General features: G+C 44.5%; 1 protein-coding gene across 17 annotated transcripts in view; it reads right to left on the minus strand.

Annotated features, from left to right (window-relative positions):
* ATP11C (ATPase phospholipid transporting 11C) overlaps positions 1-26559 on the minus strand; it is a 174350-nt gene that overhangs the window by 48948 nt on the left and 98843 nt on the right. For 16 of the 17 annotated variants that reach the window (XR_006711006.1, XM_045472230.1, XM_045472223.1 and 13 more), the window contains 13 exons: positions 21599-21727; positions 19471-19574; positions 17499-17549; positions 16496-16560; positions 16074-16155; positions 14988-15138; positions 13959-14156; positions 8096-8257; positions 7334-7485; positions 5991-6062; positions 4095-4168; positions 1827-1930; positions 1206-1387 (listed from right to left, as the gene is read on the minus strand). Coding sequence is in view for 16 of the 17 variants with exons in the window: in XM_045472230.1 (XP_045328186.1) it covers positions 1206-1387; positions 1827-1930; positions 4095-4168; positions 5991-6062; positions 7334-7485; positions 8096-8257; positions 13959-14156; positions 14988-15138; positions 16074-16155; positions 16496-16560; positions 17499-17549; positions 19471-19574; positions 21599-21727 (1526 nt within the window). In the remaining variant the exon portion in view is untranslated. The remainder of the gene's footprint in view (positions 1-1205; positions 1388-1826; positions 1931-4094; positions 4169-5990; positions 6063-7333; positions 7486-8095; positions 8258-13958; positions 14157-14987; positions 15139-16073; positions 16156-16495; positions 16561-17498; positions 17550-19470; positions 19575-21598; positions 21728-26559) is intronic. The other variant, XM_045472235.1, reaches the window with a different exon arrangement.

The following is a 26559-nucleotide window of genomic DNA, read 5'->3' on the forward strand; positions in this document are numbered from 1 at the left end:
ACTCTTAGCTAAAATGTTCATAAACTCACCAAACATTCTTATTCACTGCCACTTTCCCGTATTCCATTATATTTCATGTCTCACCAAAACAAATAGTTAACATGGTTTAAAACAGAAAAGGCCAAACACATTCTAACGAGAGACTGAAGCAAGTTAACCAATCCCCATTGCTGAGGAGCTCTAAGAATAGCAAAGCCGACCATCCAGAAAGACAATTTAAGCATAAATCTGGAAGGTAAGGACAGAAGAATACTTTCTTTGAGTTGCCTTTGGCCAGAGAATAACAAAGAAATTAGACTAAATGAGTCCCATTAAAATTTCAGTATCTTCCAATGTGGCTGAAACCTACATATGCATGTGTAAATTTTTGTTTGGTTCAGTCTCATAATTTGCATTTATAATTTCTGAAGAACTCCTAAAATATTAAGAGTCTAAAACTTATTCTTTCAGACAGATCAATGCTGGAGCCCTACAATCATGTCTAGTGGAGCTCAGCCTGTAGAGTTAAAGCAAATTATTTGAAAGTATGCAAAAACACGCTCTAGCCTGTTACACCAGGTTCGACTGAGCTCCTATGTTGTTTGCTCTAACTTGAATTTCCTTTCTGCTCATTTCTGTCTGTCAGAGTCTTACCAATTCTATCAGGCACGAGCTCAATTGATGCCTCGAGCACAAAGCTCTCTAGACATCTCAAGACTATTTCATAAATATTTGCATAAATAAATGGATGGCTTTGCAAACATTCAAAAGATCTTAGAGATGACGGATTCATTCTTCTAAGCCATAAATACTTAACAAAAATCATCACCAGCATGCCTGGGTGGCTCAGCCAGTTTAGCGTCGACTTCGGCTCAGGCCATGATCTCACGGTTCGTGAGTTCGAGCCCCGTGTCTGGATCAAGCTCTCTGCTGTCAGCGCAGGGTCTGCTTCGCTTCGTATCCTCTGCCATCCCGCCCCCCCCCCCCCCCGGCCGCGCATCCCCCACTCATGTTCTCTGTCTCTCTCTCTCTCTCTCTCTCTCTCTTTCTCCCCCCCTTCTTCCCTCCCTCTCCAAACAAACCTATTCCCACAAACAATTCAAAATCTGGTATATCAACAGACCTGAATAAAACATTTCAAAATTTGAGAATAAATTACCAATGTGGACAGATACCACCCTAAATGACCGGTCATTAAAATAACAGGAATATCACTGTGTAGTTACTTGTCTTCCACTGCAGTGGCTCCAATTAAATTCATATTTGTCTCAATATCATCAAAAACCTTTTCCATTTTTTCTTCTCTGTCTTGTAAGGCCATCTTCGCCTCAATGAGCTGTCTGTTAATTCTTTCATAATCATCTGGAGCGATTTCTTTGAAGGCTACACAAAGCGTCCGATACCCGTCCTAGAAGCGAAGTTATTTCCCAAATTATTTCCAAATAATTGGAAAACCCCCCACACCCTCTTTAAATACTCTTGCTTCACTGTACAGAAGAGAAATTTTGATATATTTTTAGCAAAACACATACACTAACAGATTGCAACTAAAATGGTAACGTTCAAATTAGGTTCAGAACAACAAAACAATAGCTCTCGGGGTTAAAAAAAAAGTGGGGGGGGGGGTGCAGAACACAAACCAAAAATTCTTGAGAAGACTTCAAGTCTACATATTCTGAACAGATACTTACTCCAGGATAACGTTTTCCATTAAAATAAGGAAAATAGTATTACTAAATCCCCAAATGTAAAAATAGACCAGAAACATGCTAAAATTCATTTAAACATGTAAGCAGCAATCCCACAAAATAGCCATCTCTAGCACTTGTGGGGGAGTGTAGGCTCACCATAGCATTACGTTCCACATGGGCTTTAGTTAACTCAATTTCATGATTTTGCACCCTGGGGAAAACCGCAGAGTCTGCTCCTTTACAAAAGAGAAGTATGTCTCCTAAAATAAAACACCGAAATACTCAACTTAGAATCGTCAGACTGGTACTGGGATTTGAAGAACAGATACCTTCATGGCGGCCCCTCCCACCCAGCTACGGTGGACCCCGGGTCTGCCCAGCAAGGCTCACCCCAATGGAATGAGACATCTTGACCTCTAACCTCTCAGGACAATGTCCACTACCTCTTAAGACTAATATGTACACAAATAATAACTCCGAGTACGCAAGTAGCTCTGTTAAAATATACTTCCTTTCAGTCAATCATGGAAGAGCGTGCTCGTGTCAAGAAGCTGCTTCTGAATTCTCTTTGACAACGTGGTCAAGCCTGGTCTAAAGTGCACACACGGACGGCCTCTACAGGTGTCAAGGGCTAAACCCAAGTGCAAATAAGATAAAATCACTTTTTTTTTTTTTCAACGTTTATTTATTTTTGGGACAGAGAGAGACAGAGCATGAACGGGGGAGGGGCAGAGAGAGAGGGAGACACAGAATCGGAAGCAGGCTCCAGGCTCTGAGCCATCAGCCCAGAGCCCGACGCGGGGCTCGAACTCACGGACCGCGAGATCGTGACCTGGCTGAAGTCGGATGCTTAACCGACTGCGCCACCCAGGCGCCCCAAGATAAAATCACTTTGAATACACTAGAGGTTGATTTAAAAACGGTGGCTAGGGGCGCCTGGGTGGCTCAGTCGGTTGAGCGTCCGACTTCGGCTCAGGTCATGATCTCGCGGTTCGTGGGTTTCAGCTCCGCGTCGGGCTCTGTGCTGACAGCTCGGAGCCTGGATCCGGTTTCGGATTCTGTCTCTCTCTCTCTCTCTCTCTCTCTCTCTCTGCCCACCCCCCCTTCTCTCTCTCAAAAATAAATAAACGTTAAAAAAAATTAAAAACGGTGGCTTGACTTTTTTTAATGGAAACTGGAAAACAGCCCCGTAGAGTGCGAGTACAAGTGCGGCCTGAGATCACCCATGCATCCGGCAAGGTAGGCAAGGGTGAGCATTAAGAAAGACACTTCACCCTTATAAGGCAAAGTGCTGAGTTCAACAAGTTCAAAAGAAGTGCAGCTCTGAGGTCTAGACCCTTGGCAGACCACTCCCCCCGGCCACCACGCCATCTGCGGTAGAACGCATGCGTGCACGTATATATTACCGGTAAGGATACCAAGTATTTGAAACGTTCAGCGGCTTTTCAAAACATTTCCCCTCGCACATCCACAGTGGGTTTAAAAGTCACAGAGCAGATCCTGCACTCGCATAATGAAATCGATTTCATGACCTGGCAGTCACACCATAAAGTATGAATAAAGCGGGAAATGTTCCCTCAAGGGTCTGTCTCTATCTTCCCATTCTCCCACCAAGGGATGTGGGGCAGATTTAACACCGAAAAGTAAATTACTAGGATAGAATCAAGGGAAATTTGAAAAACTACCCAGAGACAGACAGACACAGTCTCTCTCTCTCTCTCGCACGCACGCACACATCTGAGGGCCCGCAAATGAGGCAGGAGTGCTCCTCCATGGCTCTCGTTCAACCGGAGCAAAAGGGATCTCGGCCACCATGGCTCCTGCAGAAGACATGGGGACTCCTGGGATGATGGTACCGGTTCCAAAGCAAAAAGGGCAAGCCTCCGCACTCTGTCAGAGGGCCCAGCGAGCTACGGTGAAGCCACAAGACCCTTTCCCAGCAGTCTGGACCTGGGTCATCCCTAGCCTGCCTGTTCCCAGGAAGTATGAAGCAGTGGGAAATGAGGAAGATCAGGCAGGGAGAGCCAACAACTCTCTACACTCAAGAATTCTACTGCTAATGGGGCGCCTGGATGGCTCAGTCAGTTAAGCGTCCGACTTCGGCTCAGGTCATGATCTCGTGGTTCACGGGTTCGAGCCCCGGGTCTGGCCCTGTGCTGCCAGCTCAGAGCCTGGAGCTTGCTTCGGATTCTGGGTCTCCCTCCCTCTCTCTGCCTCCCCCTCCCCCCCACTCGAGCTCTGTCTCTCTCCCAAAAATAAACGTTATAAAAATAAATACATTAAGGCATATACAGAAATTCCTGCTTTGCAGGAGTTTAGGCAATCACATACTATGTAAAATGTTTTCCTTTCTTCAAACACCTCATTCAACATACAATGCTACAAACGGCAAAAGAGAAAAAGCCAAGTCTTTAAAATGTGTACCTGCTTGAGTTTTCACAATTACACTCATACGACGGCGGACAGAATCGAAGTTTAAGGTGTGAAGGAGTTCGTACCTTTATGAGAAGACAAAGGAGACAAAGAAAACCCCCGGGTCACATGGGGAAAATACAACACAACAGGAACGTCTTGAACAGACTTTCCCCTTTCGGTAAGGGCTGCTGGGTGGGTGCACAGCTGGTGTTTTCCATTTTGTCTTTGCAATTTTTCTGCGCTTAGAACATGGGGTCAGAGGCTACAGGTGTTAGTTAAGGGATATCTGTATCCTCTCATTACGTGACTTACAATGGTAAGGAGCGAGCGGCCATGTGGGAATGGGGCGCAAAGAGTTGCCCGACCAAGCCATTTCTGGAGGGGTCTAGGAATAGTCCCGCTCTGCCAATTACCTTAATCGTCTATGGGTGCCTCCTGTGTGTCGAGCACAATGTGAGGGACTGGAAGACAGACAAGAATCTGCCTGAGTCTCTTCCCTCGAGAGGCTCACCGTATGAGAAAGGAAGCAGCGGGTCATGAGCTGATTACCTCTCCACCTGCCATATGATGTACTGAAGGGAGTCACAGGGGAGATGGGAAAGCACAGAAGGAAGACATCTGCAGGAAGGCTTCCTGGAAGAGGCGGTGCCTGGGCTGTGCTCTGCAGGAGTGACATGATGAAGGTAGGGTGTCATGGCATTCGGAGTAGAGGAAAGGACATGTGCACAGGGGTGGGGGGACAGGAAGGAGTTCACTAAAGCTTGAAATCTAGTCGACAGGGGAACAGGAAGAGGGGTGAGCAAGGGCTGGGAAATGAGAACACTGTGGGCCATTTCAGAGATTTGGAATTTGATCCTAAGAGCGCCAGGAATCCACTGAAGGGTTTAAAACAGTAGAATGGCACGATCGCATCTGTGCTATTACTGAGAGGAGAGAATGCAGAAAAGTAAAAATAAGACTTACTTGCAAAAACATGGGGAAATATTTTTTGAAGAGAAACAACTTGGATGTAAGTATTTCACCTACCAATAGTTACTATGAAGGCTGTTTCCTGATGGGGGCGAGCGGGTCACTGGTTCTGGGATGGGGTGTATGAATGGGATACCTACACATAGCGTATTATTCGGTGTGGACCAGACAGGGGCACTGCTCTGAACTGGCTAGAATCTGGACTCTAATAATGACCCCGGGCTCCTGGCAGTCAGGCCAAAGCACCTTCCTCCGGCTTCTACGCATCACTTCCCCACGGGGCACACTCCCCAAACACATCGGTACATACTACAGGTTTCCGAGATGGGTCTCACGAGATGCTAGGGGCCAGAATGGAAATCACGTAAGCTAATTACATTTCAAGTTCAGAAGAAGGAATTCAGATTAATCACAGAGCCTAATTAAAATCTGCTATTAAGCCAAGGTGGTTTTGTTCACTGGGATCTCTGTAGAGAAGAAGAAACAAAGCAACACTGTCGCCTCGGGGTACCCGCCCCGGGGCTCACACTCGAGCACCTAGAAGGAGACAAAGCTTTTGACATCAAAGCTGCCATGATTGGCTGGCCTGCCACCCCAGAGTGGCTGGGTTCCGGAAAGCAGGTTTCCTACATGTTCATGGATTTTTCTTACAGCATGTGTTGGAGGCCTAAAATTGGCATCTAAATTTCAGAAACAAAGTCCAGGCAGACTCTCATTCAGGCTACTGGACCCATATGTGAGCCAAATGGGGATAATTTCCACCTCAAGTCCCAGTTTCTAGCATCCTATGAGAAATGTCTTCTTTCCAACTACACTTACATAAAACTCCGAGCTGGGACAGCGGCATCTTATGCCTTCATCGAGTAAGATTCCTTTGTCGCACGGGGGACCGTGGGGTTAAGAAGTGATAAACATCGAACACGCAGGGCTACTTACACTTCTATTTCTTTTCTTTGGTTCTCTACTCTCATATGGCCATTCCGAATTCCTACAAACGTGAACCCGTACCTGTCAAAACACACAAAGAGACCTCTGTGTATCTCTAAAGAGCGATTAATTGTCCCTTGCGCTGGGGTTACTCATACTTGTTTAGTATCTTCTTCTGTTTCACGTGAAAAATCTCAGTCCGTAACCATACTTCTCTGTACCGGCTGAGATGAAAACACCGAGGAAGTCAAAGCCCAGTCATGAATTATAACCAAAGGAAGAGGCAATTTGTAATTCCAATTCTGTAGCTAACGCATCGGGTGACCTTTTAACCACTTAATGATCTCAGGCCTCAAGGGTAAAACGGGGCTGTCGGTTACAGAGGGACGTCAAAATTGCTGCGAACACTTCAGAAATAACATGTGTGGTACAGAAAGTGGCCGCTGTTATGTAATTCGCAGAATATAATATGAACATTTGGACTTCTGGCCGGCATGCATAAATAGTAATGGAAGTTACAGCCAGGCATCGCTACTTCCTTTCTGGTCCTAATTGGCTAGGTTTGGGGAATTTTTCACACACGTTCAGATAAAGCAGTTCGGGTTTTTGGTAAAGAATATTTATAAGATAAGGTGATTGAAGCAAACAGAGGAAAAACCACTCCGGTCCTCCTGTGATTTCACTTTCTCCGGAGCAGTACAAGAAGTGCCTACTTGGGGCGCCTGGGTGGCGCAGTCGGTTAAGAGTCCGACTTCAGCCAGGTCACGATCTCGCGGTCCGTGAGTTCGAGCCCCGCGTCGGGCTCTGGGCTGATGGCTCAGAGCCTGGAGCCTGTTTCAGATTCTGTGTCTCCCTCTCTCTCTGCCCCTCCTCCGTTCATGCTCTGTCTCTCTCTGTCCCAAAAATAAATAAACGTTGAAAAAAAAAAAAAATTAAAAAAAAAAAAAAAAAAGAAGTGCCTACTCTTTTTTTTTTTTTTGGTCTTCAAAAATGCTAATGTATCTCTCTACAACTTATCTCGGGATTTTTAAACCAGCTTTATTGAGGTCTGACCGATACGCAAAGCACAATACGTACTTAACGCGTGCAACCTGAGAAGTCCGAACGCACGAAAATAGCCGCAGTATCATCGCCACAAGCAGGCTAAGAGGCATATCCGACACGTCTCAAAATCGCCCTGTGACCCACTGGTGTTGTGTTGTCTGTGGTCCACGACACTTAGCGGACCTCCCCTCTTAACAGATTCTGAAGTGCGGAGTACTGTGTCGTCAGCCACACGTACAGTGCTGGGCAGCAGATCTCTCGATCTCTAGAACTTACTGGTCTAGGTCTAGCGTAACAGAAACGCTTACTTTTTCGCTCCTTTCACCAAAGCGATTTCATCTGGCGAAGAGGACATATACGTCAATTCCGCTGATTCGGGAGGCCCATCCACAGCATCACTTGTTTTAACTTCTACGGTATGACATAAACACAAGGCACGCAGAAAGAGCTCTTCTCGGTTCTGTGGGTCAGGAACAGAAAAACGACTCTATGATCTTCCCTTGGATCACTTGGTAGTCGGTGAACAGAGAAAAGGGACCGATGTGAGAAAATGTTACCACCTCCAGCAAACTGAAAGCTCTAAATCTCTAATACTCAAATGAGCTGGCTGTCCTCCCTTGTACCTAACAGCATCCCCGGTTCTCAAGGAAAATACCCCAGGGGCTGCGTTAACTCCTTCAGGGTACCACCGTGCCACCTAATGCTAAATTGGCGGATTCTTTATGGCCTCAAAGAGCTCATTTGGCATCGAATTCACAATCTGGCAACAGCTCAGGTGCAGGGAGACTTGGGTTCATTTAATGTCTCGACGCTCCTGGGACTTGAACGATTTGACAAGACATTATCCTTGGAGCAGCTCATATTTTTAAAGACAAAGCACAAAGGATTCTGCCCGGACAGACGGACAAGGGAAACTTCTCCCCAACTGCCATTTTCCACAATTCTGTTTATAAATGCTCCTGGCCTGCAACTTCCGGGGGCGTTAGTGAAACAAGAAAGTTGCAGTCAAAACAACAAAACGACACTTAGATTGACTTTGCACGCTAAAGTGACAACGCAGAGAACGCCACCTTATCCGCTTTGTCAAAATACGTTAAGGGCCCGTCAGTTTGAGAGAGTCCATCAGTCTCCGGAGCTACGCCTTTATACTTGTGGCCGTCTATGCAGCACTCGATGAATTCCATGCTATTTTCCGTGAGCGTTCCAGTCTTGTCTGTAAATATATAATCCACCTAAAGACAAGGACACACACATAGGCAGTTTTACCTTCTTCAGTGGGATTAGTTTTGAGTGAAGCTCTCAGGCAGGCCTGTTTTCATATCCATAGCAAAGCACATTTTATAAGACTTCTGGTCAAATGTCAGGTAATTTACAAAAGCGGCAGTACGGAAAGAGTGGGAAATGGACAAGTACTTTTGAAGACACTGAAACAGTATCACATGTCCAAGGTAGAAATAAGAATATACTGACCACTTATTACACACACACACACACACACACACACACACACACGTGCGCGCGTGCACACACAATACTTGAGAGGAACCTAAATTAATTGGGATGTAACAAAACTTTTCCTTGAAAAGGAAAATTTACTATGAATATACTGGATTGAAGTAAAATGCACTGTTATACAATGCATATTGAGTCAGACAATATAGACGGTCAGGGAAAATCATAATGTTAAGAGTTAATGAGGAGACATAGTAAGTCTATAATGTTCAAAAGCATAAATGAAATTTCTTTCCACACACCATGAATATTTTTAGATACTACTGAACACATTTTCTAAGTTAAAAAAAAAAAACAGTGGAGTTTATAATACTAGGTTAAAGTAGAATATAAGCAAAAAAAGTATTAGCATACTTTCACAAATAATGGGGAAAAAAATAAGCCAGGAAATAAACTTTCCGGGCAAAATAAACCGTTTTGAGCACTTCCATTTTATCTCGATTTTTATCTCTTCTATTTATAACATCTGGCTTTTTGGAAACCCACAATTTTATCCTCCTTTTTGGCAATTGATGCTTAAATAGTTAAAATGATGGGCTGACAGGACCAAGCATAAGCACAAGATTAAGGTTTTCATTATGTAAGGGAGAAAGAGACGAACTTCAGCAGTAGTTGCTTTCTAATTATTTTTCAAAGCCTTTCACGGCAGCAGCACTGGCACAAATATAGCATTCCAATCTTCCTTTTTTTTTTTTTTTTTTTGCTCTGTTAGCCAGCCAAGTTTGAATTCTCTCTTTAAATTAATCCAAGTGGTATTATTCCTGTATCATCTAGATTTTTCCAGTTAAAAGAAAATTCCTTGGGGCTTTTTTCCTGATCCGAATTATTTACCTTCGTATTCCCCTGAAGGTTGTCCTGGGTGATTGTACGTGGATGGGCATTAACCCATTTAGAAATCTTTTAAGAGTGTCAGAGGTGGTGGTTTTATTTTTTTATTTATTTATTTTTTTCAACGTTTATTTATTTTTGGGACAGAGAGAGACAGAGCATGAACGGGGGAGGGGCAGAGAGAGAGGGAGACACAGAATCGGAAACAGGCTCCAGGCTCTGAGCCATCAGCCCAGAGCCCGACGCGGGGCTCGAACTCCCGGACCGCGAGATCGTGACCTGGCTGAAGTCGGACGCTTAACCGACTGCGCCACCCAGGCGCCCCAGAGGTGGTGGTTTTAAAAATATATAGTGCAGGGGTGCCTGGGTGGCTCAGGCAGTTAAGCGTCAGACTTTGGCTCGGGTTGTGGTCTCACCGCTCCTGGGTTGGAACCCCACATCGGGCTCTGTGCTGATGGCTTGGAGCCTGCCTGGGATTCTCTGTCTCCCTTCTCTTTTTGCCCCTGTCCTGCTCTCTCTCTCTCAGAATGAATAAATAAACTTAAAAAAAAAAAAAACCTTTAGAAAAATCTATAGTGCAGAAAATGTTAAAAAACAAACAAACAAACAAACAAAACTGCAGTGCAGGGGAACCTGGGTGGCTCAGTTGGTTAAGTGTCTAACTTTGGCTCAGGTCATCTCACTGTTCATGGGTTTGAGCCCCACAACAGGTTCTGGGCTGACAGAGCAGAGCCTGCTTGGGATTCTCTCTCTCTGCCCCTTCCTTGTTCGTATGCTCTGTTTCTCCCTCTCTCAAAATCAATAAATAAACTTAAAAGAATATAGAGAGAGAGAATGTAATTGTTTCCCTACAATATAACATTTTGTGCAGCACGGATCTGTATACCATTAATCTCACAGGTACAGGCCAACAAATGATACCCTAATATAATAATTATCAAATAGTACCACCTATCACACTCACTTACAGGGCTTGTTAAAACTCGGAGTGTTGGTCTCTATTCCCCGGTTTCTGATTCAGCAGTTCTGAGGCAAGGCTAGGTAATATGAATTCTTTTTTTTTTTTTTTTTTTAAGTTTATTTCTTTATTTTGAGAGAAAGGGAGAGAGAGGGAGGGAGGGAGGGAGGGAGGGAGAGAAAATCCCAAGTAGGTTCGGTATCGCCAGCACAAAGCCCTATGCGGGGCTCGAACTCACAAACCGTGAGATCATCGCCTGAGCCAAAATCAAGTCTGGATGCTTAACACACTGAGCCACCCAGGTGCCCCCAGTAATGCGCATTTCTAGTAAGTTCCTAGGTGATGCTGCTGCTGCTGGTCCAGGGATTCTGCTTTGAGAACCACTGCTCTACTTATTACGTACCCTATACTCAGGAAAGGGGGGAGGACAGGATCAGCTGTTACTAATATTCTCACATTTCATTATCTAGTTTTTTTTTAATGTTTATGTATTTATTTTTGAGAGAGAGAGAACAAGTTGGGGAGGGGCAGAGAGAGAGGGAGCCACAGAATCCGAAGCAGGCTCCAGGCTCCGAGCTGTCAGCTCAGAGCCCGACGCGGGGCTTGAACCCGCAAACCGCAAGATCATGACCTGAGCCGAAGTCGGACGCTCAACCGATTGAGCCACCCGGGCGCCCCAAAAGTATTATCACGTTTCATGAGCCAGAGAGCCTACTGCTTGCCCGACTTCAACAGTCTCCTCCTTTCTAGTCCAACCCACCATTTTACGGATGCGAAGCCTGAAATGAGACAGCTGTTCTGGGGTAGAAAAGGCCCTGAGCTAAAGGTTCGTGAACACGTTGAAACATCTATTTTGTAGGTAAACAAATTTTCATTATTGTTCAACCTAATGGCTCCACCACCTACGAACTTCGTGATCCTGGAAAAAACCCTTCATCCCTGTGAGGTTTAAATATTAACCTTAAATAACCCAGCCTGCTGCACAAGCCTGTAAAGTTAAGAAAATAGGGGCGGCTGGGTGGCTCAGTTGGTCAAGTGTCCCACTGTTGATTTCAGCTCAGGTCACGATCTCCTGCTTTGTGGGATTGAGCCCCGCGTCGGGCTCTGCGCCCACAGCGCAAAGCCTGCTTGGGATTTGCTCCCCCCCTCTCTCTGCCCCTCCTGTGCTCGGGCTCGCTCTCTCAAAATAAATGAACTTAAAAAAAAAAAAAAAAAAGACTGGAAAATAAAGTACGATAATAAATGCTTATAAACTGTAAGGTGTAATGAAGATGCTGATCGTCGCTGCTGCTGACCTGACCCAAATCGCACAGCACCTGACTCTTTCCATCATCCCGGAGGCCTTGTCGTTCTGATCACTTATCACATCGCTGTAGTTAAGTACGATACGTGTGTTTCCCTAAACTAGATGGTGAACAACTTGAGGGTTCCTTGTTTACTCTGTGATAGCAACCTCGGTACCAGCAACATATTCTTGATATGCAGTAGACGTTCAATAGCTAACAACTGGGCGGAATTACCAGAATCAGTGTCTACTCAGACACGCCATTCGGCACAGCTGGAAGACCTGAAGGGGCTATTTGTAAAACATCGATGTAGGTCATTTTTAAAGAGTGTGAAGCAAGGGTCTGCAATGGTATGGATGGGAACTAACGGGCACTGCTTTTTTGTAACATTAAGTCCTACAGATCTGAAATTATGACTCATCAAAGAGGAAACGGGTTACACTTAATTTTGTGCGTACTGGTCCACTGAATGCTAAATGGCCTGGGAAACGATTTCAAGACTTCCTTGCATTTTCATTCAGGTAGTTTTCACACAGCTAGGCTGGTAATGAAGGCAAGTTGTTGTTACATCGTATAAATGGAAGTAGTGATCTGGCTATTAGTGATTTGACTCAAGGACCATCACACCGAGAACGGCAGGTTTGGGCGGGGGAACAACATGGCGGCCGAAATGAAAACTGTGGTTTCTTCTCACTGATCAAATTTACCAGATCGTTACCCAAAGCTCTACTTGACTCTCTGCAGCGTGACTACGGCCTGAATGATAGGAACAAGATTACATTCCCATAGGCAATGTGGATCTGCTGAGGTGGAGATCTGAAAGAAAGAGGAAGAGTCCCATTTGTCCGGACCTGGCCTGGACACCCTGCCTGTCCCTGGCACGCTTGGGGAGTCACACGCAGAATGGTGGCTGTTCTGTTTGCAGTACCCTGGGGCTGTCGCCACGTTCATCCTTAGGGAGGTTAATCCCCAGGTCCAGGTCCTGGATCTGGAATAGGCAGATCTGCTCAACGAAAGCACCTGTCCAGGCAAGTTCGCCAGAGGTGGCTTATCACTCAATTTTTTTTTTTTTTTTTTTTGCATGCAATGCTGCCGTAGAGTGATGCTTTTTATTGGGACTAAAGTAGTTCTATTCAGACAGCTCTGTTCCCGGGATGAAAACTTCTGGTTTAAAAAGGTTAAGTAAGGTCAGCCGTGGCAGCTGAAGTCACCTCCAAAAGAGTCTTTCGGGAACAATATCTAAGGGAAAAGCATTTGTTCATTCGTTTCTGGTTCTCTCCTTGGTGACTCAGTATCTCTGTGGGATGCACGTCCCACAGTTGGGGGTTCTGGAGCCGTGCAGTCAGGTCTCAACAAGATGTTATCGGGAGTGTCCTTTCACCCTTGGGACTGTAGCTGTTAAGACTGTCCTTGGGTTTAGGCAGAGGCTGGATAAAGAACAGAAAGGGCAGAGGCAGAGGGGGGACTAAATTCAGGAAGAGAGTTTTGAGGTGCAGATGTAAGTCGGCACCATTTAAAACCAGAGTGAGGCCCTGTTCCAGCCGCGTGGCTCCACGCACTGAATTTGCATCACGCAGTCATAGAAATGACATTTCCGCAGCCTTGACATTCTAAATATCATGAGAATGAAATGAAAGCCAAAAAAATTCCCACAGCTTGTGAAGATCATTACATGGCACACGGTAAATTCAGACAAAGGGAAAAACTTTCTCAATATTGATAAGAGAAGCACCTAAGAAGTCATCCTTTGAAGAATGACAGCTAGCCTGCACCGGCTTGGAGAACGAATGAGGCCACGGCCTGGGCTGCACTGGTATATGAAGCAAAAAGCATTTTGAGGAGTGCGTGCCCTCACATTTTGCCTCCATTTAAATTCTTGCACTGGAATAAACAAGCCTGCTTGCTAGGAATGTATTCGTCTGATCAGAAACACGTCGAGCAAATGTCAGCAGGACAACACTGGTCAATTCTGTTTACGGAACGAAATGCATTTGCAAAATAGCTTTGTTTCCTACCCTAGAGTCCATCCCCAAATGACAACAGCCGGGGACTACTGTCTGTTCCAAAGCAATAACCCATACTCTAACCACATCACCAGGAGAAGTGATAGGCAAATTTCTCTAACATTCAAATTTAACATATAAACCGGGATACCCCTCAAAAATGCCAACAAAATAACGTTATAGCCACGAAAACAGTGCTTGCCTTCATGATATGCCCGTATAAAGGAATATTTGAATCACATTTCCAAATGTGAAAGGGTCACGTACATTGGCGATTGGCGATCGAGGGTCTGAGAAAAGATATTTTCAATATGTTAACTTCTTGTAAGTACAAACACGTTCTAACCTGCCCAAGTTCTTCATTAAGGTCTGATGTGTTGACCAGGGCTCCTTCATTAATTTCTTCATCATAGAAATCCTTATCCCATGAAATGAAGAAAGAGCCCAAGAATTTCTGCATTTCTACTGTGACATACATGGAGACAGGAATGATGAAGTTGAATAGAACCATGAATGACAGGAAGTCAGTGAACATTTTCAAAACCTAAAACAAAGGAAATAGTTCATGCTGATTAGACACACGGTTCCATCAGACAAGTACGAGACAACCAGCTTTCTTTTTATTTCAATGCTGAAAGCACTGCTCTTGCTATAAAAAAAAAAAAAAAACTTCCTACCAATACTAGGTCAGTGGCCAAAATTCTTATCACAGCATGTAAAATCAACATTTAAGAATACCCCCAATTTTGGGGCGCCTGGGTGGCTCGCTCGGTTAAGCGTCTGACTCTTGGTTTCAGCTCAGGTCATGGTCTCATGGTTCGGGAGTTCGAGCCCCACGTTGGGCTCTCTGTGCTGACAGTGTGGAGCCTGCTTGGGATCCTCTCTCTCCCATTCTCTCTGCCCCTCCCATGCTCGTTCTCTCTCTCAAAATAAATAAATCAATACACTTAAATACAAATTTGAAAACACCCTCAATTTTATCATTATTTTTCAGTAAATGTACCTTTTGACTTCATGTTTTTTCACTTCCTTAAATTCTCTGCCCTCCCCCCAATAAGAATGTAGGATCAAAGTTTCTGTGTATGTGTCGATTATGTTCCTACCATTATCACAAGCCAGGGATTTCTTGTTCAGCTGTTTAAAACTGTAAACTAAAGGGCCAGAAACAAGCACAGATGTCTAAAGTTAAAAAAAAAACTATAAAACTTCTTCAATATCTAATAGCTTAGGGCTGCCAGATGACGAGGAGAAAACTCAGAAGCTAACAAAAGGTATCATTATCTGAGCAACATTTCAATAAACGGCGGCCTGGTCAGAAAGTGCTAGGGTTAAGATGTCTAGCAAGAGTTAAAGGTTGCGGCATAACACAGGTTACCTTCAAAGTCTCCCGCTCTTTCTGAGTCTTCTGGTTATACCAAGGTTCGTCGTTATATGGGGTACTTTGCCAAACATACTTTAGAGTCGTGCACACTGCAGCTTTGGCCAGTAAGATGAATAAATACACAATCAGGAAGGCGTTAATGGATCTGAAAAATAAGATATGATGGATTTAGAAACCACAGCGTTCTTGACGATATCAACCACATGTAAGTGTAACTGTTCCGTTTCCTAAAGCTCCTCCCGTGTGCAGTGTGTAACCATAGCACAAGCCGGTATGTACAAACCTCGGTTATCACCGCGGAAGCGTTATTCTCAGGTGGTAACGTGGAAAGGCCAGCCCCGACCTGTTCGTTGGTCACCACTGCTCCCCCAAAATACAGTGGCTACCTAGCTTAACACACCTATGATCAGGATCCAATAGCGATAGGAGACACACACGCATGCACATCACCTACTCAACCCTTATAGAAAGACTAGGTCATTTCCGTTTCCCTAAATCCTAAGGGTTGGCAGTAGAGAGCGGGGGAGCAAATGTGAAATCCTCAAACCGAGGACGGATTCTTTTAATCTGGAAGTAGAGCTATGGAGAGGGTGCCACTGATGTACTGGGTATCCATGGCAACGACACAGTGAGGTCCAATGCTGTAGCAAACTGGCTTGAAGATCTAGCAAGTACCACGTCAGTAGTCGCCAGGACACCGTTCTCTATGTTGCTGAACTTCCCCATGTACAGCCAGTAGAGGAACCCAAGCCAATTGTCTAGCAGCAAAACGGAATACATCTATATTTCAACTCAACGTTGCCCTTGAATAGCTACACGAGCTTAGGTAAGTCACTTATCATCTCGGAGACCATTTCTTCATCCGCAAAGCAGACAGGCTGACAGGAATTGCTCCGTAGAGCTGCTCAGAGGATTAGACTCAATCAGACATACAAATCACTGAGCACAAGTCAGTACGCTCGGTATGGTAGCTGCTATTATAATTGATGTTGTTTTTTTGTTATGGTTGGTGTTTGGAATTACTGAGAAGTATCTCTTTCACAGTTCAATCACTACAAAGAAATTGCGGTGTGCACTAACTTTTCAACAGCAGAACGTTTCTGAGATTTCCCTTGGTAGTTCAAAGCCATTTTGGTTTCCATCCCAGTGTAAACAGCAACTCCTAAGGAATAAAAGAATATAATGAAAACTAGGTTGCCAGTGCGACTGCCAACCAACTCCCCACCAAGTGGGAGCTATCAATTTTTTTCCATCTATAAAAGGAAGGATTCTAAGCCTTAGTCTAGTCACCAGCTGACATAGCGTTTATAATATAATTTTAACTCTACACGCTTTATTTCTCATACTTCAAGTTAGTTTACCATCTTATAAGTTCCCAACCCCTAAAAACAGGCGTAGGTTGAGTGGCAGTTATCCGCAACGTTTCATTTTTAACAGGCACCATTTAGGCATGGGCTTGACAAAGCATATTTCTGATAAGCAGATCTTAAAAAATTGCTCACCATATATCTTCTTGGTGTTTTTTAGTGTAGCTCCTTTCAACAAGAGATTTTCTGGTCCCAAAGACCTAAATGAAACATGAACACAGCTTATCCAAACAGCCCGATATACCCATCAGCATCAACCCTGGGGACGTGATTGGCCCTAACACACATCTATCTCCAGGGGGTTGAGAGTGTGTCTTTGCGCTTATGTCTTATGCTTCCTCCCCGGGATGAGCTGCAAGATCCTTCCGTGTGAAGCTCGTCGAGGGGACGGCCCCCCGCAGACGGAAGCACGGCACAGATGTAGCCAGCAACACACAGAGATGGAGAGACGCAGAGAGAGAAAGGGATGAGGAGGCAGACACAGCAAGAGGGAGAAGGAAAAGGTGACAAACGAAAAGACCGGGAAAGTAGCTGGCAAGGTGGGAAAGACACACGGACATATTTATAAAAGAGCCAACCCGCCTCTGGGGCCATCGCGGGGCACCTGGCGTGGAAATTCCTTGTGGGCGTGGCTATAAAGACCAAGCGGGAACGTTGCGGTGTGGAGGACAGAAGGGGGAAGAAAACCTCCCTTTTTATATAGATTGCTTCATTATAAATGATTAGCCTTCCGTTTTATTTCAGTCCGGGTAATTCTCTCAGCTTTTGAACTGTCCCCCTCATCCCTCAATTACTCTCCCTTAAGCACGGTTCTGCACAGCCAAGAACAAAACGTACAGAGCCCCAAACAGATTTGGGGAGCTGAGTCCAAGTGCCTGGAGCTCTGAGATTTTGGACGCCCTCAGGGTCACTTCCAACACCACCCCTTCCACACACACTGGGAGAGCTCCCGCCACCACAACCCTACCAATCCCGTTACTTTAAGACCTACTACCGGGACACTGGCTAGTTGATCCAGCTTTAGTCACCTTTACGTCCCTTTCTATAAAGAAAAGGATTTGGCTGTTTTAATGGGCTTTCAAGAGAAATATACCCACCACCACCCAAAAAGGACCGATCAAAGGAACGACAAACTAACCTGGCGACCGCCTCAAGACTATTACTATAGATATTGATCCGCCCAACAAACCTGCGAAAAGAACATAATGGCAAATGTATCTTCTATGTCAACATGAAAATCTATACGTCACAAAAACGGGAAGGGATCGAGATACAAATAATACAAACGAGGTAAGACTGCATGAACAACAAAAACCCATTATATAACCATAAAAAAGTTATGTGGAACCAACAAGGTGTATAACACTGTCATCTAATTTTAAAAATAGTATTACGGATTAGAAGAATGCAAACCAAGATTCTAAATCGATTTTCACAATCTACTTGGCATAGTGCATGCACATGACACCTCTGCTCATTTACACGTTATATAAATAATTGATCTCTATTTTAGATTTATGGGAAGCAAGGTTTCCGGTGCTAAAATGCAACTTTGAAAACCATCAGTTCGGGAGCTGTTTCCTTGCGCACACATCACAATCACTGAAATGCTTACTAAACCGTAGATTTCTGGGCCCCATCGCCAAGCTGATGATTCAGGTGAGAATCTGCACTTCCCACAAGTTCCCAGGTGCGGCCGCTGCTGGCCCAAGATCACCCTTTGAGAAGCACTTGCGTTAGTCTCAGACAGCAAACACTTGGTCACCGTCTTGGAAATTTCCAACCTGTGTCTCCCGGCTGACCAATACTGAGCCCGATCTGATCACTTAATACGGCTGCCTGGTAATCTGCGTTTCTCAACAATGGGGTAAAAAGGCCGAACTCTCCTTCACGAGAGAGTTACGAGTATTTGGTAACTGGCGTTATAATTTTTTTCAGAAACACTGAACTATTATTCTACATATGTAAAGTACGATCGTCTGCTCATTCATTCGCCACATGTTTCTTGTCCAGTGCCGTGGCGGGTGGAGAGACACTAATAAGAAGGACGTGTTCCTCGCACAAAAGAGAAACAACAGGCAATTACGATGGAAATGGTGACCACTAGGGTGGTACCAGGGCAGGCATTCTGAAGTCACACAGCAAAGGAATTCGATCTGGTCTAGAGAAATCTTCCCTGCCCTAAAACTCTCCTTCCTATTTAGGGTAAGTGAAAAATTTAGGAGTTGCCATATAAACACGCAAAAATGTGTATTATTCTCTAACACAGGCAGAAGTTGTCACTTCATTTCCTGTGATTCCATGGACCTTCTCCTCCCTTCTATTACGTCACTGTACTGTACGCTTAGCTTCAATATTTTATCTGCCTTGCAAACTGTGAGCTCCTTGAAGGCAGGGAACAGCTGGTTTGTTCTGTGGTCCCGGTTCCTACTATCAAGGTGGATACAGAAGAAGGAAAAGAGGAGAGGAGGAGAGATGGGAAGGAGGGAAGACACTGTTCTTGTAGTAGGATGAATACTTTGTTTTTCCACTACTGTGCATTGGTGTTAAGCCACATCCAACCATTTGGTCCCCCCATTAGGACAATGACTGTTAATCAGCAACTCTGCTCCAGAAGGCCTAAGCAGAGTAAAAGAGAGGAAACGATGCAACTTAGCTGTTTACTGAGGACAAGAAACAGCCCTGTCTGCAATACTCAGTTCATCGTGATCGTCACGAAAATGGATAGAGCGCATGGCTCCACGTCCCCTTCCTCTCTGTAATGTTGAATGACACATAACGGGGGTCTGTTTTTGTTTTACTTAACTCTGATTAATGCACGAATCTGACAGATCAGCTTTCTGGGATAACATAATCTTAAAATGTGATAGATGGTCATGTTTACAAGTACCAGAAATAAAAGAAAAATCCCAAGGAAGGTCTCTGGGCCCACAATGATGTATCTTAGGCCGGTAGCGTTTGATTCATTTCCCTGCCAGAAGGAAAGAAAGGCTCATAAAAACATAAATGAAGGAAGGCTGGTTAAGGGGTGGGTATTTTCTTTGCAACACCGGCAGCAAAGGGAAGCAGAGTCGGCCGACAGCTGTAAAGTGAAACCAGGTGATCCTTACTTGTAGAGGTCAGGTTGAGGCTGTTCACATTCAATTGCTGCTCGGAGGGTATCAATGGATTCGGCTGTACATAGCGCAATGGTATCACGCACTGCATAATGTGTCTAGATGAAAGCAGAAGAAAAAGCACAAACAAACAAGTGCTTCTTTTCAGAACCGTATACCCACCTTATTCCAGGAACACGGGATGTTTTCGTAAGAGGCTTTGCCAGGATAATACAAATATTGATGCACCTTTCCCACTAACTAAATTTTATGGTATTATTCTCCAAATAAGTTACAAACAATTAGAAAGATAACCCTGCTGCAAAGGGATTTAAAAGATAATAAAGACGAAAAGCTTTTCCTGATAGTGACAGCAGGGAGAATTCCATGGGTAGCATGTATATCCTTAACTGAAAACCCAATGAAGAAAAGCAATCCGTTTGTTTTTTTTCTCCTAGTTATAGACCTGAGATCTATTACTTTGCTCACCATAGAGTACAGTGATATAAATATATACATATGAGTTGAACATCAATAACCCTTTTGGTCATAAGAAGGCTGACATTTTGCCAATAGAAAGAAAAAATTCATTGATAGATACATTACACAAATAGCATATTTAATGATCTTGAAAACGTTCAGGGGTGCCCGGGTGGCTCAGTCGGTGAAGCGTCCGACTTCAGCTCAGGTCATGATCTCATGGTTCGTGAGTTCGAGCCCTGCCATCGGGCTGTGTGCTGACAGCTCAGAGCCTGGAGCCTGTTTCGGATTCTGTGCCCCCGCCCCGCTCTCTGCCCCTCCCTGGCTCTCACTGTCTCTCTCTCTCTCTCAAAAATAAATAAACATTAAAAAAAAAAAAAAAAAAAAAGAAAGAAAATGTTCAAAGAAGCTACATTTTATACGAGGAGCAGGGATATGATGCGTCTTGCTTTAGCCAGACAGAATATTCTACTAGTGTATACTATGCACTTGATTTACCCAGAACTCCAAGCAGGTTCCAATAAGCCCATCTATAAATCATCAAAGGAGGGCTAACACAGACCGAAAGACTGCAACCACTTATGCACAAGGGAAAGCTGTCGCACAGTCTTCTGGGAATATGACAAAAGTGCTAGAGCTCTATTTAAAACTGTCACCTGATTTTGAAACCCGTGTACTTTGAGCTGATTTGATCAGATCAACTTAACGGAAAAAAGAAAGCCCTAGAAAGTTTTCTGTCTCGAGGCAACTTTTTCCTCTATTAGGGAATCTTTAGGTACATTTCTCGATTTTTATCTGGACATTCCCTCCCTCAAATTCAACTCTGTTTTTGAACGGTTTCAACGGACGAGTTCATCACCCGTGCCCTTGAAGTACGGAATTCATCATCTAACAGGCGTTTCAGTTCCTGTTTCACATACTGAGCCCTGGCTCTTGACTCCAGATGGAATAAGCAAGCAGAGAGAGGCCTCAAGGGTACACACAGAGGTGAGCACATCAGTGCCCTTCTGTAAAGGCAGCATATAGAGGATGCATCTTCGTGCCCTGTGGAGCTCTGGACAACGGCCAAGAACTGACTGCCAGAAAGTACCACGGAAGTAAGTGATCTTCCAGTTTGAGCAAACTTATTTTAACACATTTATAATCCTTCCTAGTTGCAATAAAACAGACATTCGCCAAACAAAACCCTAAGGTATTTTTTTTAAAGAAAGCAATCAAATTACTGCAAGTTAGAGTTTCTATAAGCCATGAGTAAGCATTGTTTAAAGAAAATATTCATTCCTTTTAAAAATAAAAATAGATCCAAGGTTAGAGTATATGAAGTTATTTTTGTAGTTACATAGTTTAAGCCTCTGATGACATTCATTTTAAAAAGCCCAAATAAAACACTGAATGGGAGATGTCAATATTAAATGCAAGCAGGGCTACAAAAAAGGTAGTGGCTTTTATCTGGGGCGTGCATTTTCCTCACTGAACTCCACCCTTTTCCCCTCAAGCTGTGTATTTGCTTAGAAATTCAAAGACGATTCTACAAAAGCGGTCTTTGAATACAAAACTTACACAAACAGGAAAAAAACAAAAGATTGGGGGGAGGGCAGTGGGAAGGAGTGCTAGATGATGAACTGTCCTGAGCTCCGTTTAGGCAAGGTTTCCTGTCCATTACCTTGCAATTGGATTCCCCGTCAAGACTGGCCGTAGTAACGTAGCAGGTCCCATCACTGGTACAGGATGACAGAAGAATAAGATCACAGGGGAAGGTTTCATCTGCCTGTACTTCTACTACATCACCGACCTAGTATACGGAGAAAAAGAAATGTTCTTAATTCCAAACAAAGCATTCATTAGATCTCAAACTAAAGCCAAAACAGTAGCAAGAGACCTGTCCTGCTCTTAGAAGAGTGTCTGTGTCCTATGCCATGTGAAAGATAATGAGAGAGTATTACTGTTCAACATTCAGAATCCCCCTTAAGGTCACAAGGACTTAAGGATGCAGTCAGATGTCCTTACTGTTGAACTTGAATGTCAAAGAAACAATTTTGGTACCCAGGGACCCATTTGCCCTCTGATGTTCTGGGCCCTGCTGTTCAATAAGACGCTGAGTATCATCACTTCATGAAGGAATCTAGAAAATCTAAAGGTCTCAACTTGAGCACTTCCCGGACACTGGGCATCGTGCATATTTCAATACGCTTTTGCCTTCCGTGCGCTCACAGCTGTTACCGTAGGGCACCAGTTCCCTCTTCAGTGCTCGGAAAAACTTAATCAGAGAGGCATCTATTTTTCCCATGAAAAAACGTTGGGACAAAAACATAATTTTCAAATAGGTCGCTTTCCAATAATTCATCTACCAGAACAATCCATTAATACAGCCATGAGAAACCATTTCCTATCAGCAAGTCCCCAAAGCTCAAGTGTAGGAAAAACAGGAGAGAAGAAATCATGAACTATTTCTATTGCAGAGAATTTAATAATGTAGGGAATAAATCATAATGGCTAAAAGGTAGGACTGTTTTTTTTTACAGTTTATTTATTTTGAGAGAGAGAAAGAGCACGAGCAGGGGAGGGGCAGAGAAAGAGGGAGAGAGGGAGAGAGAGAGAACCCCAAGCAGGTCCCACACTGTTAGTGCTGAACCCGATGCGGGGCTCAAACTCGCAAAGTGCGACATCATGACCTGAGCCAAAACCAAGAGTTGGACGCTTGACTGACTGAGCCCCCCAGGCGCCCCTAAAAAGTAGGACTTTTGAACCTGACTTTACATCTCGGCTCTGCCACTTCCCTATGAGCTTGGGCAAGGGCCTTAGATGGTTGCAACCACGTCACAGGATCGGTCTGAGCGTGACGTGAGGACACAGGTAACGCGGTTAGCGAAGTACCTGGCACATATTCACCATCCGATGATTCTTGCGAACACCCTGCAACTACTTTACCTCCAGCCTATGGACAGTCGTAAGATGTTGGGGAAGGATGGAAGGAATGGAAAGTTTGGTGCTTCCCAACCTTTTCCGTACCGTGGCACAGAGAGAAAATGTTAGGCGTCAGTTTGGTACAGCCCCTCAGGTAAATGGAGGAAGCTGCTTGTGGCAGAACACAACCCACTTTGGCGCGCGTGTGTGTCAATATCTAGAGCACCAACCCGGACGCACTGGTTGTGAAATGCCGAATAAATGACACACCTGTCGTCTATTTGCTACACGATTTGGCAGACAGAGATGAGGATTCCGAGACCTATTCAGGAACCATTTTATTTTCTTGCCAATCTTAATCAGTAGCCAAGAGAAACAGCATCAATAACTGAACTAACTTGTAAATAATATTTTGTTGGTTCTTTCCTTCCTCACTTACATAAACACTTATGTTGCTTACATAAAACTACAATCTATGATTAAATACACAGACGAGAAACAACAAACAAAATCCTCAATCATCTGAGAAGAAGGAAACACGTATTAAAGGATGCAAAAGGATTCTTAGGCACCGATAAAGACGCGCCACAAATACACAATTTCTTCTACACCATTTATGATTTAAAAAAAAAATTTTTTTTTTAACGTTTATTCATTTTTGAAACACAGAGACAGAGCACAAGCAGGGGTGGAGCGGTGAGAGAGGAGGACACAGTATCCGAAGCAGGCTCCAGGCTCCAAGCTGTCAGCCCAGAGCCCGATGCGGGGCTCAGACTCTCGAACCGAAGATCATGACCTGAGCGGAAGTCGGACGCTTAACCGACTGAGCCACCCAGGCGCCCCTACGCCATTTACAATTTGCTTAGATGTGAACTATAAAGGTCCCTGTACCTAGAGTGCAAGCTGAGGCTGGTGAGGTGGTCAGAGGCCAGATCTCAGAGGGCTGGGCAGAGGCTAGGCCTTACCCTGAAGGCAAGGGGGAAGGAGGAAGGGACTTTTAAGGAAAAGGAACAACACGGTCCCCTGAAGCATTCAACTCAGGTTCTACTTCCATTTAGCGTTAGTTAAAAGCATGAAGAGAACATCACTATCCCTTCTGATAAATATCAGAAAAAGCCAGATCATCTGCAAAAGTATGATTTTTTTTTTTTTTTTTTTTAGTTCATCAGAGAGCTGAGGTTGCGAGGCAACCACGTAAACTGAATTTCAAAGGATGAAAAGTCCTGGTGAGGAGAGACAGGAGAAACGAACTGTTTCACAATTCACAAGGCACAGGAGCACGAGATGACAGCCATAAAAGGGCAGCAGAAGAAAACAACCAGATTCTGTAGCAATTCTTCAAGGCTTGATGGGAGCTAACGTGACAGTTTCCAATCTCTGCGAACCTGACAGAGAAGACGGGATCATAACCACCCATCATTTCTTCTTTACAGGCATCCATCGGGTGCCCCTGAGAAAACACCAGGGCAGGAGGCCGAAAAGAGCCTTCCCTCACTGGTACAGGCATACAGGGTGTGACTGATGGCTGTGCGGAGACAGGTGCAAAATATGCCAGCATCCAGAATCGTGGACCCTGCTCTCACGGGAGGCAGAAGCCATCTAGGTCTAGGGGACAGGCAAGAAGCCTTCCCTGGCACAGTCTCAGGAAACGTGACCGCTGCTAGAGGAGAGGTAGAAGCAGACACCATTTGCTGCTGGGGATGGGGCAGAAAAGCCGCTGATACCGGGGTCCTAGCGCTAATAAAAGTCAGAGTTCACCCGCCGTTGGAGGAAGGGTGGAAGGATGGCGACAAGGCATTCAGTACCGAGGCGAAGGTGCCCAAGCCCTGCTGAATACGGGAGCAGGAGAACCAAGAAGAAATCGTTCTGTTCTCACCAGGAGCCGCAACGAATAACAGTAAGAAATAGCAATCTACCGCGGGGGGAGGAGAAAAGGCACAGACGGGCACCGGGGTGTCAGGGCCATAAGGACCTGCCGCAAGCGGAGGGTGGAACAGAACACTGACGAAGGCCCTCTGGTCCCCCGGGCCCCACACAAAGCACAGGGCAATGGCAATCCAGCACTCCCGGAGCTGGAATTTCCAGCGAGGTACTGAATGAAAGTAGCAAGAGCTATACAGCAAAAACCAAAGCCGGCTCAAGTCCCGACTGGACTCGCTTACCCTTCACAGACGGAAGGGGTGTGACGGAAGGGCAGACGGAAGAGGTGTGCCCACTTCAGAACATAAATACGACTGACCTGGGTCTCTAGCTTTGGTTTACATACGAGGTCCAAAATTCAATACAAAAATACAAGACACATAAAACACAAGACAAAGATGACCTACCACGAAGAGAGAAAGGAATCAACAGGACCAGTTCCCGAAATGTTGAGATGTTGGATTATAAGACAGGCATGTAAAAATAAAAATAATTATGATTAAGGGGCGCCTGGGTGGCTCAGTCAGCAGACTGGATACAAAAAGGGAAATCATCAGGGAACCTGAAGAAACGCTTCTGTATTTCCAACACCAACACCCATACTCTTCCTTACAGAGAACCGTGAGCAGCTCCTTTCACCTTGGGAATCCTCAAGTCCTGTCTGTAGGCTCTCATCTGTCTTCTAAGATTCCATCTAGGCCCATGGCTTCATGTACCATCTACACGTTGATGAAATCCAAATTTCAACTGACAGCTCAAATAGGTCTCAGTTCCAGCCTTGACAATTCCATCTGGATGTCTAACAGGTATCTCAAAATTAACACGGCTAAAAGGGAATTCTTGATTTCCCCTTTACTCCCACATCTGTCACAAAACCCATTCTTCTCCCCGAATCTCCATCTTATTTAATGGCACTGGCATTTGGTTTAAATAGCTCAATTTAATTCACCCATCCCCTCAAGCCAAAACCAAGAAGGCTACCTTTATTCTTTTTTGCTTTTTCTCCCTCCCTGCATCCGATACATCACTAAATCCTGATGATTCTACCTCCAAAATATATTCCAAATAGATCCATTTATCTTAATCACAAGGCAGGTGGTACAAAGTTGTGGTTATAAGCATGGACTCTACAGCCAAACTTGTTTCAAATCCCAGGCTTTCCACTGACTAATCATGGACAAGTTTCTTAACCTCCCTGAGCCTCAGTTTTAATCATTTGTAAAGTACCTACTTCATAGGACTGTTATAAAGTTAAGGATTTTTTTTTTAATGTTTACTTATCTCTAAATAGAGAGCAAGCAAGAGCATGTGAGCAGGGGAGGGGCAGAGAGGGAGAGAGAATCGCAAGCAGGCTCCATTCTGTCAGCGCAGAGCCTAACGCGGGGCTTGATCCCACGAATCGTGAGATCGTTGGCCTGGGCTGAAATCAAGAGCTGGACACTCAACTGACTAAGCCTCCCAGGCGCCCCTAAAGTAAGCATTAAATCAGTTAATATGTGACAGGGAATACCTGGCATATTTACGTTATATATAAATGTTAACTACTATTTTTATTATCGTTATCTCTACTAGTATCATCCTGATATAGGCTCTTATCCTCTTTTGCAAGTGACTCCTGGCTTTAAAACCCTTCAAAAAATTCCCACTGCGCTGAGGGTACACACCAAGTTACTCTCTTACTCAACAACAGTCTACCCACTCCCAGGCAAGCAATCAAACATTTAGATACTTTTGGTTTATAAGCATTTCTTGCCACACACAAATATTCCAGAAAGGGCTGAATCAAATAGCATTTCACAC

The sequence above is a fragment of the Leopardus geoffroyi genome, chromosome X (genome assembly GCF_018350155.1).
Source record: "Leopardus geoffroyi isolate Oge1 chromosome X, O.geoffroyi_Oge1_pat1.0, whole genome shotgun sequence".
NCBI classification, from domain to species: domain Eukaryota; kingdom Metazoa; phylum Chordata; class Mammalia; order Carnivora; family Felidae; genus Leopardus; species Leopardus geoffroyi.